A 16409-nucleotide genomic window follows, 5' to 3' on the forward strand; every position below is an offset into this window, starting at 1 on the left:
GCTGCAGAAATGAACATGACGGGGAAAATACTGGTGAAAAATGTGTGACCTATAATGAAAGATTCCCAGAATCTTTAGAGACAGATAACATAGGTTTCTAAGTCAGAAAAACTAATGTTGGCCTGGGGGTGTCCTGACAGGCTGTGAAAGCCTGTCACAAATATGTCACCATTATCTACTGAAGTTACAGGTTCACCATGCAACCTTCGTATAGGTAACAGTTTCTCAGACAATGTGGCCAGAGTAAGCCATGGATTCAGTCTGCCTGACAGATGGAATTTTCACTGTGCATGAACCCCACACCTTGCTCACAGCCAAGGTGAATGTGGTCGTGGAGGCAGCAGCTACCTCTATCCACAGTCATGCCTGAATCCAACAGGGCAAATTGTGCATCAGTTCACCATGGACTAGACCTTCACCCAGACCATCCTTTCTAAGCAATAGTTGCTTTTCCTCTTAGCTTCCTCTCCTGTTGTGTTTTGGATCTTAAAAATCCCACAACCCCCACACCTAAAGCTCATGTTCAAGGCTTATGATGGTATTGGGAAGTGGTGATACCTTCAGGAAGTAGGGCCTTGTGAAAGGAAGTCAGGTCACTGGGAGTATGCCCTGGAGAGAGATCCAAGGAACTAGCCTCTGTGTCTTCCTGGCCACCATGAAGTGAACAGCTCTGCTCCTCCTCACACTGTCCCAGCCATGGCAGTATTTCTGGTGTCTACTTCACTTCTCATAACAAAGTACCACTGGCCAGCAGAAATAGCAGAAAATTTCTTCTCACATTTTAGAAGCTGAGGTCAAAGATCAAGGAGCCAGGCTGGACTGTTCCTGGTAAGAGTTTCCTTTTCTGGCTTTCAGGTAGATTTCTTATGTCCTTATATGATGGGTTTAGGGAAAGAAGGTGTCATGGTTAAATCTTGGTTGTCATTTGGATTAGACTGAGAGATGCATAGGGGATGTGTGTCATAGCATTTCCTGAGACAATTGGACCATGAGTTGTTTTACCTCATGAATAGTTTCGTCCCTTGACAGAGTATTGGCAGAACTGGGACAGGATGAAGACTAGGCAGTGGGCCTAGGTGGGGGAACTTGCTCACTGGAAGTATGTTCTTGTGGTATATGCCTGGTATTCGCCTCTTTCTGTTTTCCCTTTCTCTGCTTCCCACCTGCAACAAGGGCATGAGCTCCTGCACCACACACTTTCACTTTCATGATGCTCTGCCCAAGTGTATGGGAACAACCAACACAGACTTAGCCCTATAAAACCATGAGTCTGATTGAATCTTTTCCTTCCTTCAGGTAAATCATGCCCAGTTATTTGGGCAATGTGACAAGATGGCTGACTACTGTAGGAGGTAACTAAGGGTACTATTTAAACTCCACCCAAGCACTCCTTCATACAGCATCCTCTTAATTACCCTTCAAGGTACTTTTGCTAACTTATTCATTCGTTTATTTCTCCCCTGACCCCCAAATGAACTGCTAGTTCTATTTACACATCCTTCTATGTCCTTTGTAATCATTTATCCCCAGTTGCCCAAAATTGTGTTTAGTGTCCAGTGAGTGCCCAGTTCATTTGCTGAACCAAAGAATACACTGCTCATTTCATCTACATCTGGTCTTAACTTCTTCTACCTGAAAGGGTACATCAATATCATCTCAGATTCAATTTTAACTATAAACCACTGGGGGAATCAGAACAGCTAAGACCCAGGAAACTCCTACTTGGGAGCCAGGAGGTCCGGTCTCTTGATAAGTTACTTACAAGTCACCTAACAGCCCTATCTGTAAAATGGAGACATGCTGCTGTAAGGGTTAAATTAAAATTATTGGCTTCCATACCAACATGTATCGTTTTACTCATAAATAATCTTACTTTAATTGGTAGTTATTAAAAAAAAACAGCATAAAACTCAAAGTAACACTCCAATGATACAAAAGAACTCCATAGTTCTGAACATCTTATGGATGAAATGTCAGCAATCCATAAGAGATACACAGGGGCAAGGCTGGAAGGAGACACCATCGCCCCTGCTTCCCCGCAAACCTTCCCTAGTCACTGCTATGATTCCCACAGAAATGTATCATTTAAACATATCTGAATAACTCAGGCCTGTGTTTTAAAAACCTGAAGGTTCAATTAGCAGCTTGAGTTCAGTCGTTATGGCAGCACGTGTAATTTAAGACAATCACCTTCAACTGTGTAGAAACTTTGAGGATACAGGGCTATGTATTTTAAGGCACGTTTACAGTATGACATTTCCCCTTTATAAGCATCTGATGTTTTCAAAGACTGAATTTGTTCTTGTTTCAAGAGGGATCTGACCAAGTTAAAAAGGTGTGTCTTATTAACCAGCACTGTTCATGTTCATTCTTGACTATGGCACTGCCAGCATTGAGCAGCTCCAATTCTCTACTTGATAAGTTAAGAACTTAGATCCACTAAAGATTTCTTTTACCTTCTACCATGAAATGTATATTTTCTAATTGGCAACCTCTGCCTTCGTCAAGTTCTTTTCCACTGAAATGTGACCATACAGAATTGACCCTGCCCAATCCATTCCTTACACCACAAAGAAAAACAAAATCCTTTAGTACATGTTGAGACAATTTGCATGCAAAAGCCTCTTTCAGATCTCAAGTTTAACAAAAGAAACACACTCCTGCAGATGGAAGAAATTTATTTTTTAAAATAATATCCTTGATTAAACTTACAGGAGCTGAAATAGAAGTGAAAAACATGGGAGGGCTGGTCATCAGGAAAATTGCACTAATCACTTTACTTGGGTAAATTAACTATTTTTCTGAAAAGCAGCTCACCAACAGGACCACCCCTGGTCAAGTGTAATTCACACAACTTGTACTAACCCAAATAATGGCAAATCATTCACTTGACAAACACATAATTGCATACATACCTCTACTGCCTTCAGAACATGAAACTGCGAGAAATACTGTAATTTTTGCTAGGAAAATATACTCTTCAACCACTATGCAATACTCTATGATATTGGTGCCATTGAAAAATATACACAAAGGCTACTTAACATTAAATTAACTATCCCAGTAAGGTTAACTGGGTCAGCTAACAACTTAGCAAAATATAAATTACACTGAGATGAAATAGGGGAGGTAAAGAAATTGCCCACAGTTATAAACATTAGAAGTTCAGATTATAATTCAATCACCTTGAGGCAGAATGTACAATTTAATTTCCTCTCAATTTGTCTGCTTTTCCTCTTCCACATTTATAGCCTCTAAGCAATCAGTAAGTGATTGAGGAATTCTAGCCCCTTGACTTAAGCTGTGGGGCTTTCCTAAGCAATGAATGTCATTAGAGGCTTATACAGATAACCAAAGCAAAGAAACTTCCCAGTCTCTGTCCTGTGGAAGTGTATTCATTCAGTAAATAGCAAAGTACACATAAATGAAAAAATCAAGACAACTTTCTATTAAGACAACTCCTTCTTGGGAATTGCAATTTGGAAAGTGTCTGAAACCCTCACTAGGTAGTATTTTAAAGATGAGGGGCTAGGAAAGTAGTTTAGTATCACACCATTAACTTAGGATATATAAGATCTTGGGATGGATCTAAGTACCACCCTCCAAATACTGTAAGTATCCATCTGTATCTATTTGTATACTTAAAAGATGAAATACAACCTTCTCCACTATCAAGAAATAATGTTTAAACAAGCAAGCTTACATCCCAGTAAGGGGAATAAGGCAAACATTGTGAATCACTAACACAAGGAAGACCATACTTCATTCAAAAGATGCATAGAGATCTAACTTTAAGAGAGGAGGGAAAGTCAGAAAATGTCAGGCAGAAATGCTATTTCACATGAGCAAGGTCAGGTTAATCAGGAGGGAAAAGCAGGGAATAGAACTCAAAGAACAAAAAATTCACCCTGTGAATATACTAAGAAGCAAATGTTATAATTTAATTTTTCTTTACTGCTCAGTAAAAATTCCATTGTATACCACATTTTAATTATCCAATCATTTGTCAATGGGCATCTAGGCTGGTTCCATTCCCTTGCTATTGTGAATAGAACAGCAATAAAAATGGACTTGCAAGTATCTTTGTAGTAGTCTATGGAGGCCTTGGTTACATGTCTAAGAATGGTAGTGCTAAGGCATACGGCAGTTCTAGTTCCAAATTCTGAGAAGCTTCCATGCTGATTTCTGATGGCTATACTCTAACACTCACAGTGAATAAGAGTTCCCTTTCCTCCAGTCCCTTGGAACATTTGTTGCCATTTTGCTTGATGATGGCCATTCTAAATTGGATTAAATTATATCACAAAGTGGTTTTAATTTGCATTTCCTTGATGACTAGGGATGTTGCACACTTTGAAAACATTTGTTGGCCATGTGTGATTCTTTTTTTGTAAGCACTGTTCATTGCATTAGCCAGCCCATTTGGTGAGCAACAAGCTTATTATTATTATTTTTTGTTTTTAGGTTTTATAGTTCTTTATAAATTCTGCATATTAGTTTCCCCTCCCCAAAGTCTGAAGTGCTCTATTCCATTCTGTAAGATGTCTGTTCTTTTTATTGATGGTTTCCCTTGCTGTGCAGAGACCTTTTAATTCGTATGGTGTCATTTGATAATTCTTAGAGATAGTTCCTGTGCTACTGGAGTCCTGTTCAGAAAGTTCTTGCTTACATCTTTTTTTTAAATTATTTATTTATTTATTTGAGAGCGACAGACACAGAGAGAAAGACAGATAGAGGGAGAGAGAGAGAATGGGCGCGCCAGGGCTTCCAGCCTCTGCAAACGAACTCCAGACACGTGCGCCCCCTTGTGCATCTGGCTAACGTGGGACCTGGGGAACTGAGCCTCGAACTGGGGTCCTTAGGCTTCACAGGCAAGCACTTAACCGCTATTGCTTACATCTTGACATCAACACTCATTTTAAAAATAATCAGTTCTTTGCAAATCAAGATTCCCTGAAATTATATGGTGAGAAATCTACCATGACCCAACAGTAAGTATGACTGCTCTTCAACACAGTGCTAAAAGTCCTAGCCCAAGCAATAAGACAGGAGAAAGATAAAAGGGATGCAAATTGGAAAGGAAGAAGTCAAACATGCCCTGTTTGCAGATGACATTATCCTATATATAACTGATCTGAAAGATTATACCATCAAAAAGGTGACAAATCCCTTCAGCAAAGTGGAATTAATATTGTGAAAATGGCAATTCTACCAAAGGCACTATATAGATTCAACACAATACTAATAAAAATGCACCCTACTTCACAGAGATAGAAAAATAACTTCAAAATTAATATGGAATAGCAGAAGGCCTTAACACCTCTGGAAGTATCACCATACCCAATCTAAAGCTATACTACAAAGACATAGTAACAAAAACAGCATGGCACTGGCATAAAAACAGACATATACACCAATGGAACAGAAGTGAAAACCCAGCCCTTAGTTCAAGAAACTATAGCTACTTGATCTTTCACAAAATAACCAACAACATACACTAGAAAAAAGACAACAACAAATGGTACTAGAAAAATTGGATAACTTTAGATTAGATATCTTTAGATTGAAACCTGAAACCTACCACCACACCTTAAGATCCACTCAGGAACATTGCCTCCAGCCAGGTGGCTGCAGACACAGACTACAAACACATAAAAAACTGACTATATTGGGGGCCATTCAAACCACCACACTACCTGATGTAAAAGGTAAGACTCTATTGCTAAAGAGACTACATACTGCTGATACAGAAAACTGAGAAATCCAGCTGAATCTTGAAGGAATACAGTTCCCAGATGACTAGTCCATGTAGTTCTGGAAAGCGCTACCTGAGCTGCGGGGGGGAAATGGCCAACAATATTGTGTGCAAGCAGGTGCAGGTGACACTGCTATATGAAAGCAACCAGCCTTGCAAGATGTACATGCTATGCAACAGTGGCACACAGCCTAGGTGAGTAACCAGTGGCTTTCCGATTGGCTATGAGATCTTCTCAGTGGAAATGAACCCAGAACTGAAACTAAGAACCAAGTCAGAATTCTATGTAGATCAAAATTATGACTCCAATGAGAAGCTCCCACTAGTCTTTGTCCAAAAGTGAGGCTACATTCATCAAAATCTCTCTAAATTAACAATGCTTATCCCCTTTAACCTATCCTGATCTCACTCTCCATTGCAGAATCTGTTTTTCTTTTTCTTTTTCTTTTTCTTTTTTTTTTTTTCAGAAAGCAGCAAGAACTGAGGATAACGAAAATCTATTAAGACAAGGATAGCTGACTCCCTGCCAAGAGATGAACCTCCCCTGCACAGCAGCTAGGCTCAGGTGAAACCACTGAGGAACTGGCAAGATGAGCAGAAGTGCTTCTGCCACGTGAGTCTGACAATCTGTGCCAGGGTTATGGAAACAGGTCCACTGTGAATTGATCTTTGTTCAAGGTGAGAGATGTAGGTCTCATGTCATCCTCCTGTTGATGGACATCCAATTTTGTTTAATAGGCCATGACTTTTCCAGTGTATGTTTTTGATGCCTTTGTGGAAAATTAGGTGATGATAGCTTGGTGGGCTTATTGTTAGGTCCTCAGCTATTTTGTTTTGTTTAGTTTTTGTTTTTTTGTTTTTTGAAGCAGGGTCTTACTCTAATTCAGGCTGACTTGGAACTTATTCTGTAGCCCAGGATGGTCTTGATACTCCTACCTCAGCCTCCCCAGTGGTAGGATTGAAGGCATACACTGCCACACCTGGTTAGGTCTTGTCTTGTGTTGCTCTATGTGTCTGGTTTTGTGTCAATACTGTGTTGTCTTTCTCACTGTGACTCTATAGTGTAATTTCAAGTCAGGGACTATGATAGCTCCCACTGTGTTCATTCCATTTAGGATTGCTTTGGCTATGTGTGGTCCTTTGCATTTCCATTTGCAAATAAATTTTTAAAAAATACAATAAATAGACAAATAAACAGAAAGGTTTAGCATATTAACTCCTAAATATGCATATGTATTGGAACACTAATTCCTACTGTACAAATGCCTTCACAATAATAAGAACCTGCCCCCTTCTTACCCACATGCATTCTTACCTGTACTGTGTGTTGTAATATCTGTACTAAGATGAATGAAGAGACATTCAGAGGAAAAGCAAAAGAGGAGGGCTGATTCTTAAACTAATCTCCCCAGAGCTACTCTAATTTTTCCAATTCAGCATTCAGAAAGAAAAAACATGGGAAAAATTTAAACCTAAGTAATTCAGTAAATTTCTCAATGGAACTCTTACAAAAATCAATGAATTAAATCAATCCACAAACAAAAACACATTTTAAGGCCAAGTCAAGGACTGGAGGGATGGCTCAGCAGTTAAGGTGCTTGCCTGCAAAGCCTAAGAACTCATGTTTGAATCTCCAGATTCCATGTAGCCAGATGCAGTGACATAAGCACACAATGTTGCACATGTGCCACAAGGGGGCGCACATGGCTGGAATCTGTTCACAGCAGCTGAAGGCCCTGGCATGTCCATATTCTCTCTCCTCGCTCGCTCTCTCAAAAAATTAAAAAAAAAAAATTTTTTTTTTAAGCCAAGTCAAGAGAACACCAAGGAGCAGTCAGCTCAGCAAGGTGACATCTTGTCTTGGTCTATGTGTTTAAAATGTTTTGGCCTGGATAAGTTAGCTTTTTATTGTATACTGCCAAACTGTCTAAATCATTTTCTACTCACAAAATGATCCTGTCAGTTCTCAAAGGAGATTGTTAAAATACTGAATACTCATTATCACTCACGGACCCAATGGAACAGAAAAATCCCCAAAGTGAACTGAAACTGAAATATAAAAATAATCAACTTCCAAAATTTAAAATGTGATGTTTAACTTCTTTAAATAGCTCGTGAGTAATAACAAAAAGACAAAATCTATTAGACAGTAATTTTTAAAAATTGCACATGGCCACTAGATACTAACTCTCCATATGACGGGAGTCAGGACAATTAACTTGGAGGAAATGAAGCTATTTTTACATTCAGTTTGACATCATGGCCTTTGCTATTTCCATACATATGCAGCAGCATTTGGGTCCTACTGGAATCTCCTGGTGGAGATTTATCAATTGAATCTTCTACTAAAACTCTAATTAAAGTGTACAGTAAGCTATTTATATGTCTACAATGATTTCCTTTTCAAGATACATTAGACTTCAGCTTTATTGTGCAAAATCATTTCCAATTACCTATTTAATCTCTATGTTCTTGCTTAAATTACACCTGCACCGCCCTGGAGCCCAGATCCTGGCTAGGGACTTTGGCAGCAGCTGCCACAGGAGTCAAAAGGGCTGTTATTATGTTCAATGGGAGCCACATGTATGTGAGTCTGCCACAGTGATCTGTACCCTATGACCTACGCAACCTGTTAGATTTGGCTACGTAAGCAAGTGTCTCTGAAGTGAAGCCCCCTAGAAATGCTACCATCTCCTTAGGTCCTCAGACAGGGAACTTACCAGGCCCATGGAGGGTCTGACAAGCTGAGCTGCATCAAGCGATGCTTTCAATGTTTACATTTCATTAAATGGTCATGAAATAACAGAAATAAAGAAGGGATCCATGTTCACTTATCTGGGAAAGGAAAAACTGTTTGACAGATGACTGTACCCACCCACAAATTCCAAAAAGAGCCCAAGAAAAAAGGCATGTAGGGTGTGCTGAGTCCAGGATTCCTGGAAAGGAGATCACATTTCAAGTCCCGGGGGCATAATTCCTCACACAGGCCCCCGGAAGACCTGTCATAATCAGAGTGAAGTTGCCTGCTGCAAACGTTCCCCTTAGCAGCCAGGAAGCAGGTGACGTGGGTGGGTGGCAGAGACTCTTGACATATTTCCTTTCCTGCTGTAGTAAGGATTGAGCATCCTGTGTAATCAGAACATGGAGCCAGACAACTCGCACACGCTCCTCAACAAGCTGAAAGTGACAGACGACTTTGAGCAGAAACTGAGCAGTATCTAGCAGCACTGAAGATGGTCCTGTGGAGGGACTCATGTCTGGCCCCAGGCATGCATACAGAAGGAGCAGCATTGTGAAATATGAACGTGGAAAATAACCCAGGATGTCCACCACCAAAACTGCAACACTGAGCAATTACCTGGAACTAATGTGTCTATACGAATAAATTATAAAAACATGAGTTAAAAATGCAACTGCATTGTAAAATATGATTCCATACACATGAAAAACTAAACTCTAAAGCAAGTTTATCCCTAGTTTAGAGACACATACACCACATATATCTTGGAAAGGTAAAAGAGCTCAGAAGATTCCTCAGAAGCAATGCTACAAAGTTAGAGACAAAGGAAGCTTCAACTATCCCTAGTGTTTTTTCTTTATTTCTTTCAATGACATCCAACAATCTGCTTTCAACTCCTAATTATGATTCATTGCCACTTCATTTGTGACTTTCATGTACACAGTCATGTATCATTAATTAGCGTCAGTTTTTTATGACACTGCTTACAACTTTCATCTTTTTTTTCCTTATCACAATAAAGCACCTTCCATATAATGTTACCAGAGACATGACAGGGAGCATGAGTATCTCAAGTTATTTTCCAAAAGGACCATACTATCCCTTCACATGAACTGTGATGGGTGGGTGCCATGTTTCCATACATGGACTCTATCAATTTAAGATGACCCACACTTTTCCCAGGTTTTAAAGGCAGTTCATAGTTAGTGATAAATGAGTGCTATTGTTTTCTACATTTAATGAACTATTAGTATTTTTCTTTTATCTGTTAATAAAGTTAAGAATGTTAAATAATTTTTTTCTAAAGAAAATACTGCATACATAATGCATCCTTTCTTATGTAACTGAATGTGGTTTGCCAATCTTTCATTAAAGGATATTCCTTCTTGGTTCATTGCTGAGATTACTCTGCAGTTTTTCTCCAGCACCCTGCCTCTGTTGGTTTGAGTCTGAAGGTGATATTAGCATGAAACTACATTGGAAAGAGGTGAATTTTTCCCTGTCTCCTGGAAAACTTTGTGTAAAATTATAATTAGCTGGGGTTTTTAGTATTCTACAAAACTGTCAGAAACGTCACAAGGGGTTCTGTCTGGTGTACCCTCTGCAGGACACATTCAGTGAAATGAGCTCACTTCTTTAACGGCTGCACAATTGTCCATATTTTCTACTTCTTCAAGTCTGATTCTGAAATTTACATATTTTATAGGAAATTTCCTGTCTTGTCTAAGCTTCAACTATGTAAGAGTTGATGACTGTTCTCTTCTGTTTTCCTAATCATTCCTCTACCTGCAGTTCTTTCTCCCTTCTCTTTCCTAAAATTATTTTTCATCTTTTATTTTCCATATCAGCTTATTTATGGTTTAGCTTGTTGGTCTTTTTGAAGATTCCACTTTTGGTATGGTTGCCCTCTAGACATTAAAAACATCTGGTAATGCACTTGTACCTCTTAATTTTAACCTTTTCTCCTTTAAATCAGGGAGGTTGCAAATTTTCATTTTTTAAGACATTCATATCCCATGAGTTTTACTGCACATTATTTTAAATCATTCAATTCTAAGTAGTTTCTAATTTCAAGTGTGATTTTGTTGGCCATTATTTATAGGTATTTTAAATTGTATTTATTATATTAATTAAAAATGAGTTAAGCTTTATATACTTAGCCCCTCACCCTTCTCCTTTATAATTGGGAAAAAAAAAACCCTTAAAGCATATAGTCATTATTTAATGACTACTGCTTAGCTCACAGTAGGGATTATACTGCCACTTACTACAGTGAGTACAATCCTGGCAAATGGCCTGACCAACTGAAAGTACTCCAACACCTGCTGGTATAACAGAAACTCGGGAGTTAAATGTGCACTTCATGGCCTTCTCCTTTGTCTCCAACCTGAGCCCAAGAGAAGAACTCCACAGAGGAGGGTGGCAGCGGGAGCAAGGACTATTAGTGCAGCAGTCGTGAGGTGGTAAGCTGAGAGTACAGAAATCGACATGGACAAGGGCACTCATGGAGGAGCCTCGAGGAAGCAGGGCTCTGGGCACTCAGATCTGGAAACCTGCTGCGGAAAATGTGGTAACTTCAGATGTGTGTCCTGACACTCGGCTCAGCAATGCTGACTGGCCATGGGATCAAGGATGACCCACCCACATACAAATGCACCTGTGCAGAAGATGTAATGAGGACAAAAACCCACCAAACAAGGTGTACGTCTGGGTTACCTGTGCACCGACCACCACCTTCAAAATCTACAGTCAGTGCGGATGAGATCTATGATGGTCAAAGAAAGACATAAAACTGTTTTCTTACTGAGTATTCTCTTACATATGCTTTTTATTTTATCATCATCTATCAAGAGGAAACCTCACTGTTTTTGAAAGCAGCATTTCAAAATCTACATTTTCTTTTTAGTCAAAAGGACGACTCCTACAAAAGAAAGTTTACCATTAAAGGAGCTAAGTTAATAAAATATCCTATTTATCAATATCTGTGAGAGTCACATCACAAATATTAAAGACTATGTAAAAGTTGTGGCAGAGGAACTTATAGTTCTAAGCCTCCCCAAATTAGCCACAGGTACCTTTTTTTTTTTTTTTTTGGCAAGTTAAGAAAGGTTTACTTTAGGAAAATAAGACAGGAAGTAAAGCATAAACTTTCTGAGCTGGGAAGGGTCCTGAATGGGTAGTCCTGGATCCCATTTTGTTTCAAGAATTCATTTCACACTTAAAAAAAAAAAAAAAAAAAAAAAAACATTGCTTTTAGAAGTACAGGCTCCACAGCTAATGTTACTAGAATGGAGTTGGTTTCTACTTGGCTAGGCAGGCAGGGGCCAGTTACTTCTCTGTAAGAACAGAATGTCAGAATCTACAACGACTCTCTGTGCTGGCATGACTCTTTGCCACCACAGCATTAGAGAGATCACTGTCAGCATATGAGCAAGCGTACACAGCTGTGTTTCAATAAAACTTTACACAACCAGTGAGATGGATGGATTTTGCCCACTGGCTGCATCCTTGCATTGAGGGACTATAAATTACCTACTGTGCTACTTAGTATGTGAGCCAGTGGCCACATGCGGCTAACAGTCTAGATTATTTAAAACCAAACAGTGATTACCACATGTGGCAGCTATAGCAATGGTCACCACAGAAGCCCAGGCCAGCAACACTCAGGAGACTGAGACAGAAGGATCATGAGTTTGAGTCCAACCTGGGCTAAATAGGGAGCTCTGGGCTAGTCTTAACTACACAGCAGCAAGACCTTCTATCAAAACAAAAATCAAAACAAAAATTTATTTAAAAATAAATAAAGGCAGATGTAAGAAGTAGGAAGGCATTTGCATTCTTCATTCATTATTGAAAATGAACATTCTGGGCTGGAGAGGGGGCTCAGTGGTTAAGCGCTTGCCTGTAAAGCCTAAGGACTCCAGTTCAAGATTCGACTCCCAAGGCCCCACATAAGCCAGATGCACAAGGTGGCGCATATGTCTGGAGCTTATTCACAATGGCTGGAGGCCCTGGCTCACCCATTCCCTCTCTCTCTCTCGCTCTCTCTGTCTTCCTCTTTCTCTCTCTATCTGTTTGTCACTCTCAAATAAATAAATAAAAATAAACAAAAATTTTAAAGAAAATGCACGTTCTGTTTTTCATACAGCAATCATTGTGCTTTACATTCTAAAGAGTATAATTAAGTTCCTGATAATAAGAGGATAAAGAGATGAATGAGGCATGTTAAGCCTAAATGAATATGACCATTTGGACTAAAATACATTGCGACAGCTGTGCATGGTGGCTCACACCTTTAATCCCAGCACTTGGGAGGCAGAGGTAGGAGGATCATGGTGAGTTCAAGGCCACCCTGAGACTACCTAGTGAATTCCAGGTCAGCCTGGGCTAGGATAAAACCCTACCTTGAAAAACCAAAAAAAAAAACATTGTGACAGGTTTACAACTAAAATTTAAGTGGAACAACTAGACTGTCCTGCTGGGGGAGGCAGACTGGAACTTCCCTGCTGAGGGCAAAGCACAGCTAATCTCTTAGGGGTCACAGTCGTGGTCTAACTTTTCTAGATATCTCGTGTCTGCCCATGAGTTCTTCTCCACATTTTTTTTTAATGATATATGACATATCTATTTTATTTTTTCTTTTTTTTTTTTTTTTTTTTTGGTTTTTCTATGTAAGATCTCACTCTGGTCCAGGATGACCAGGAATTCACTATGGAGTCAAACTTAGGTCAATCCTCCTACCTCTGCCTCCCAAGTGCTGGGATTAAAGGCGTGCGCCACCACGCCCGGCTTCAATATATATTTTTATCATTGACAACTTCTATACTTACAGGAAATAAACTATGATAATTCCCTCCCCTCCTCTACTTTCCCCTTCACAACTCCACTCTCCATCATATCCCCTCCCTCTTTCCACTAGTCTCTCTTTTATTTTGATGGTGTCGTATTTTTCTGCTATTACAAGGGTCTTGTGAAGGTACTGCTAGGCACTGCAAGGTCATGGATATCGACACCAATTTCTGCCTGGACAGCTGCATTGTAAGGCGTGGTTACCCTTCCTTTGGCTCTTACATTTTTTCCACCACCTCTTCCACAATGGACCCTGAGCTTGGAGGGTGTGCCACACTTTCTTGAATCATATGAGCAGCACTGTTTGCATAAGATTTTTAAAGCATACTCAAACACAAGCAGAATCAAGATCGGCCATGACCAGCCAATGCTGACGTAGCACCACACGTCCCACAGGAGAAGCACACAAGATCTACAAAATAGAAGGCGCATCAGTATCTCAGGTCATAAGCTATAGGGTTGTAAATTGAAAATTCATTTTTGCCACAATATCTTAAACTTCAGAACATATGGAATATGCTCCCAATTCTGAGTATCTCTACCTGATACTCTGTAGCAATCACCCTCTCGTGGCTGGCAGAAAACACCCAAACAAAAGCAACTTGTAGGAGGAAAGGGTTTATTTTGGCCTACAGACTTGAGGGTAAGCTCCATGATGGCAGGGGAAAATGATGAGCAGAGGGTGGACATCACCTCCCGGCCAACATTAGATGGGACAACAATAGCAGGAGAGTGTGCCAAACACTGGCAACGAGAAGTTGGCTCTCATATCTATAAGCCACCCCTAACAACACACTGCCTCCAGCAGGCTCCAATTCCCAAATTGCCACCAGCTAGGGACCTAGCATTCAGAACAACACATACGTTTATGCGGGGACACCTGAATCAAACCACCACCTACACCACTGAATGTTTTGGGTGTTGCAGTGTGATGTTTCAATATATGTTAACATTGTGTCATGATCAACTCGGGGATTTGCAGGTTATCTATTATACCAAGCACTTATTTTGTGTCCTCTCTTCTTGGTATTTGGAATTATGCACTACAGTAATATTGCCTGCAATCACCCATCAGCGTAACAGAACACCAGAACTACTACATCCTATGTGCTTGTGACTTCACACTCATCAGATAAGCTCCTCGTCAGTGCCCGCTGTCCTCCCCAAGCCTCGGCTCTCGACTTCGTGAGCTCAGCTCTTTTAGACGAGTGCCACTGCGCAGTAGTTACACTTCCAAACCTTATGTTTCATGGACAAATCAACTACAGTTGAGTTGATGGAACTTACCTGGAGGGCAAGAAGGAGACTACAAAGGCACGTATGTCCACATCCACACAGCAGAGCGTTACTCAGCCTTGAAAGGGGAGGAAACTGGGACTGGGGAACGAGCCCATTTGGTAAAGTGCTGGCTGAGAAAGCATGAGGGCCTGAGCTTGTATTCCCAACACTCACTTAAAGGTCCGGCATGGCATCACCTGCTCATAATCCCAGCAACTAGGGAGTGGTTTTGCTCTCTACCAGCTCTATGATATCCTGCCTTGACACAGACCTACAGATTGGAACCAAATGACTTTGGGCTGAAACCTCTAAAACTGTAAGTCAAACAAAGCTTTTCTCTTGATCAGTTGATTACCTCAGGCATCTTATGTAGGGACAGGAAGCTGAATAATGCACAGGCAGTGACACGGGCAAGGATAAGAGCCACACGGAGAAGCATTCGTAGCTAGAATGGCATCTTGCCAGCCAGTGGAGCCTTGAAGACAATACAGAACCATGGGCTCAGCTGCTGACCCTGCCCTTAGGGTCTTGCAGGGATAGAAAGCATAGGCTATAACAGTGGGGAGGGAGGCTTCCCCAGTTTTCACAAATAGAGAACCTCTGTGCTGTAACATCTTCCTTTCAAAGTGTAGCTAGCCACAGTATCTACTCCCATCACTGGCTTTAAATATACAGCCCACAAGGGTGGCTTTGGGAACCTACTAAAACTTGTTGAAAATCTTGACAAATGGAATCTCATGTTCTGCACATATTTTCATATCAAATGTCACAGGTCCCTGGTTACCCTTAAATTAACCCTGAAAGGGGTGGGTGCTGGCTTATAAAATATTAGCATCTCATAATGTTCAATTCTCCATGAGCTGATGAGCTGGGGGTATCTGACATTGGAGACTTAAGTGCACATGTATCCTGTTGCTACATAAATATAAACAACTCCTAACACCTGAATATGAGCTATATTGTGAGGTTTATACTAGAAATAAAATCCTCTGGTAACCTCCACTGAGTTAGCCATCACCACTTCATATAAATCATAATAGGTCCCTGTTGCTTTATGAAAAACTTCATAATTAACCAAGCCAAACAGATCAAAGTCTTCCACTTAAAATGCACAATTCTACATGATATCAATATTTTCATGATGTAATATTCTAAGCTTACAATGTGTTGATGGTTAAAAGTAAGGCCTTATGATATCCATTCATAAAGACAAACAAACAATGATTTTTGAATTGTGTTTAACCAAAAGTAAACTGATTAAAAATCACAGTAGAAACAGTTTACTATAGATATAGCACACACAACTTACATCCAAAGAATCTTCCTTCAGTAGGATAAGAGCCATGTTCTGTGACACCAGCCGGCAGGAATACCCTGAAATAGAGAAGGGACAGCATGTGAGTGTGATTCCTCCTGTGAGTGCCTAAGTTTTCAATGGCTAATTGATTCAACCTCCCTTCCTGTGTCTACCTCATTACTACTAACACGGAAGGCTAGAGCAAAAGTGATAGGAGCATAAACCTAAACTTATTTTGAATCTTGCAGATAGAGGCTGGGAAGATGGTTCAGCAGTTAAAGGCACTTGCTTGAACCTTGCAAACAGCTTAAATGGAACTGATTGAGAATGTCTTTGGAGCTAAAGGCTAAAGTAAATGTTTGCCAATTTTCTGTGGATTTTTTCTTTCTTTTATACTGGATATCCTTGTATTACATTAGGATAAGCCTTGGATTATCTAAAATAACAGCAAACACTTTAAGGAGACAAATGGAGGGCAGGGAAGAAGGTTC

General features: G+C 40.1%; 1 protein-coding gene across 6 annotated transcripts in view; it reads right to left on the reverse strand.

Moving 5' to 3' along the window:
* The window catches only part of Atp8a2 (ATPase phospholipid transporting 8A2), a 651823-nt gene that overhangs the window by 372035 nt on the left and 263379 nt on the right, over positions 1 to 16409 (reverse strand). For all 6 annotated transcript variants that reach the window (XM_045153898.1, XM_045153899.1, XM_004670531.2 and 3 more), the window contains one exon: positions 15931 to 15995. In XM_045153898.1, the coding sequence (XP_045009833.1) occupies positions 15931 to 15995 (65 nt within the window). The remainder of the gene's footprint in view (positions 1 to 15930; positions 15996 to 16409) is intronic.

The sequence above is a fragment of the Jaculus jaculus genome, chromosome 7 (assembly GCF_020740685.1).
Source record: "Jaculus jaculus isolate mJacJac1 chromosome 7, mJacJac1.mat.Y.cur, whole genome shotgun sequence".
Lineage (NCBI taxonomy): Eukaryota > Metazoa > Chordata > Mammalia > Rodentia > Dipodidae > Jaculus > Jaculus jaculus.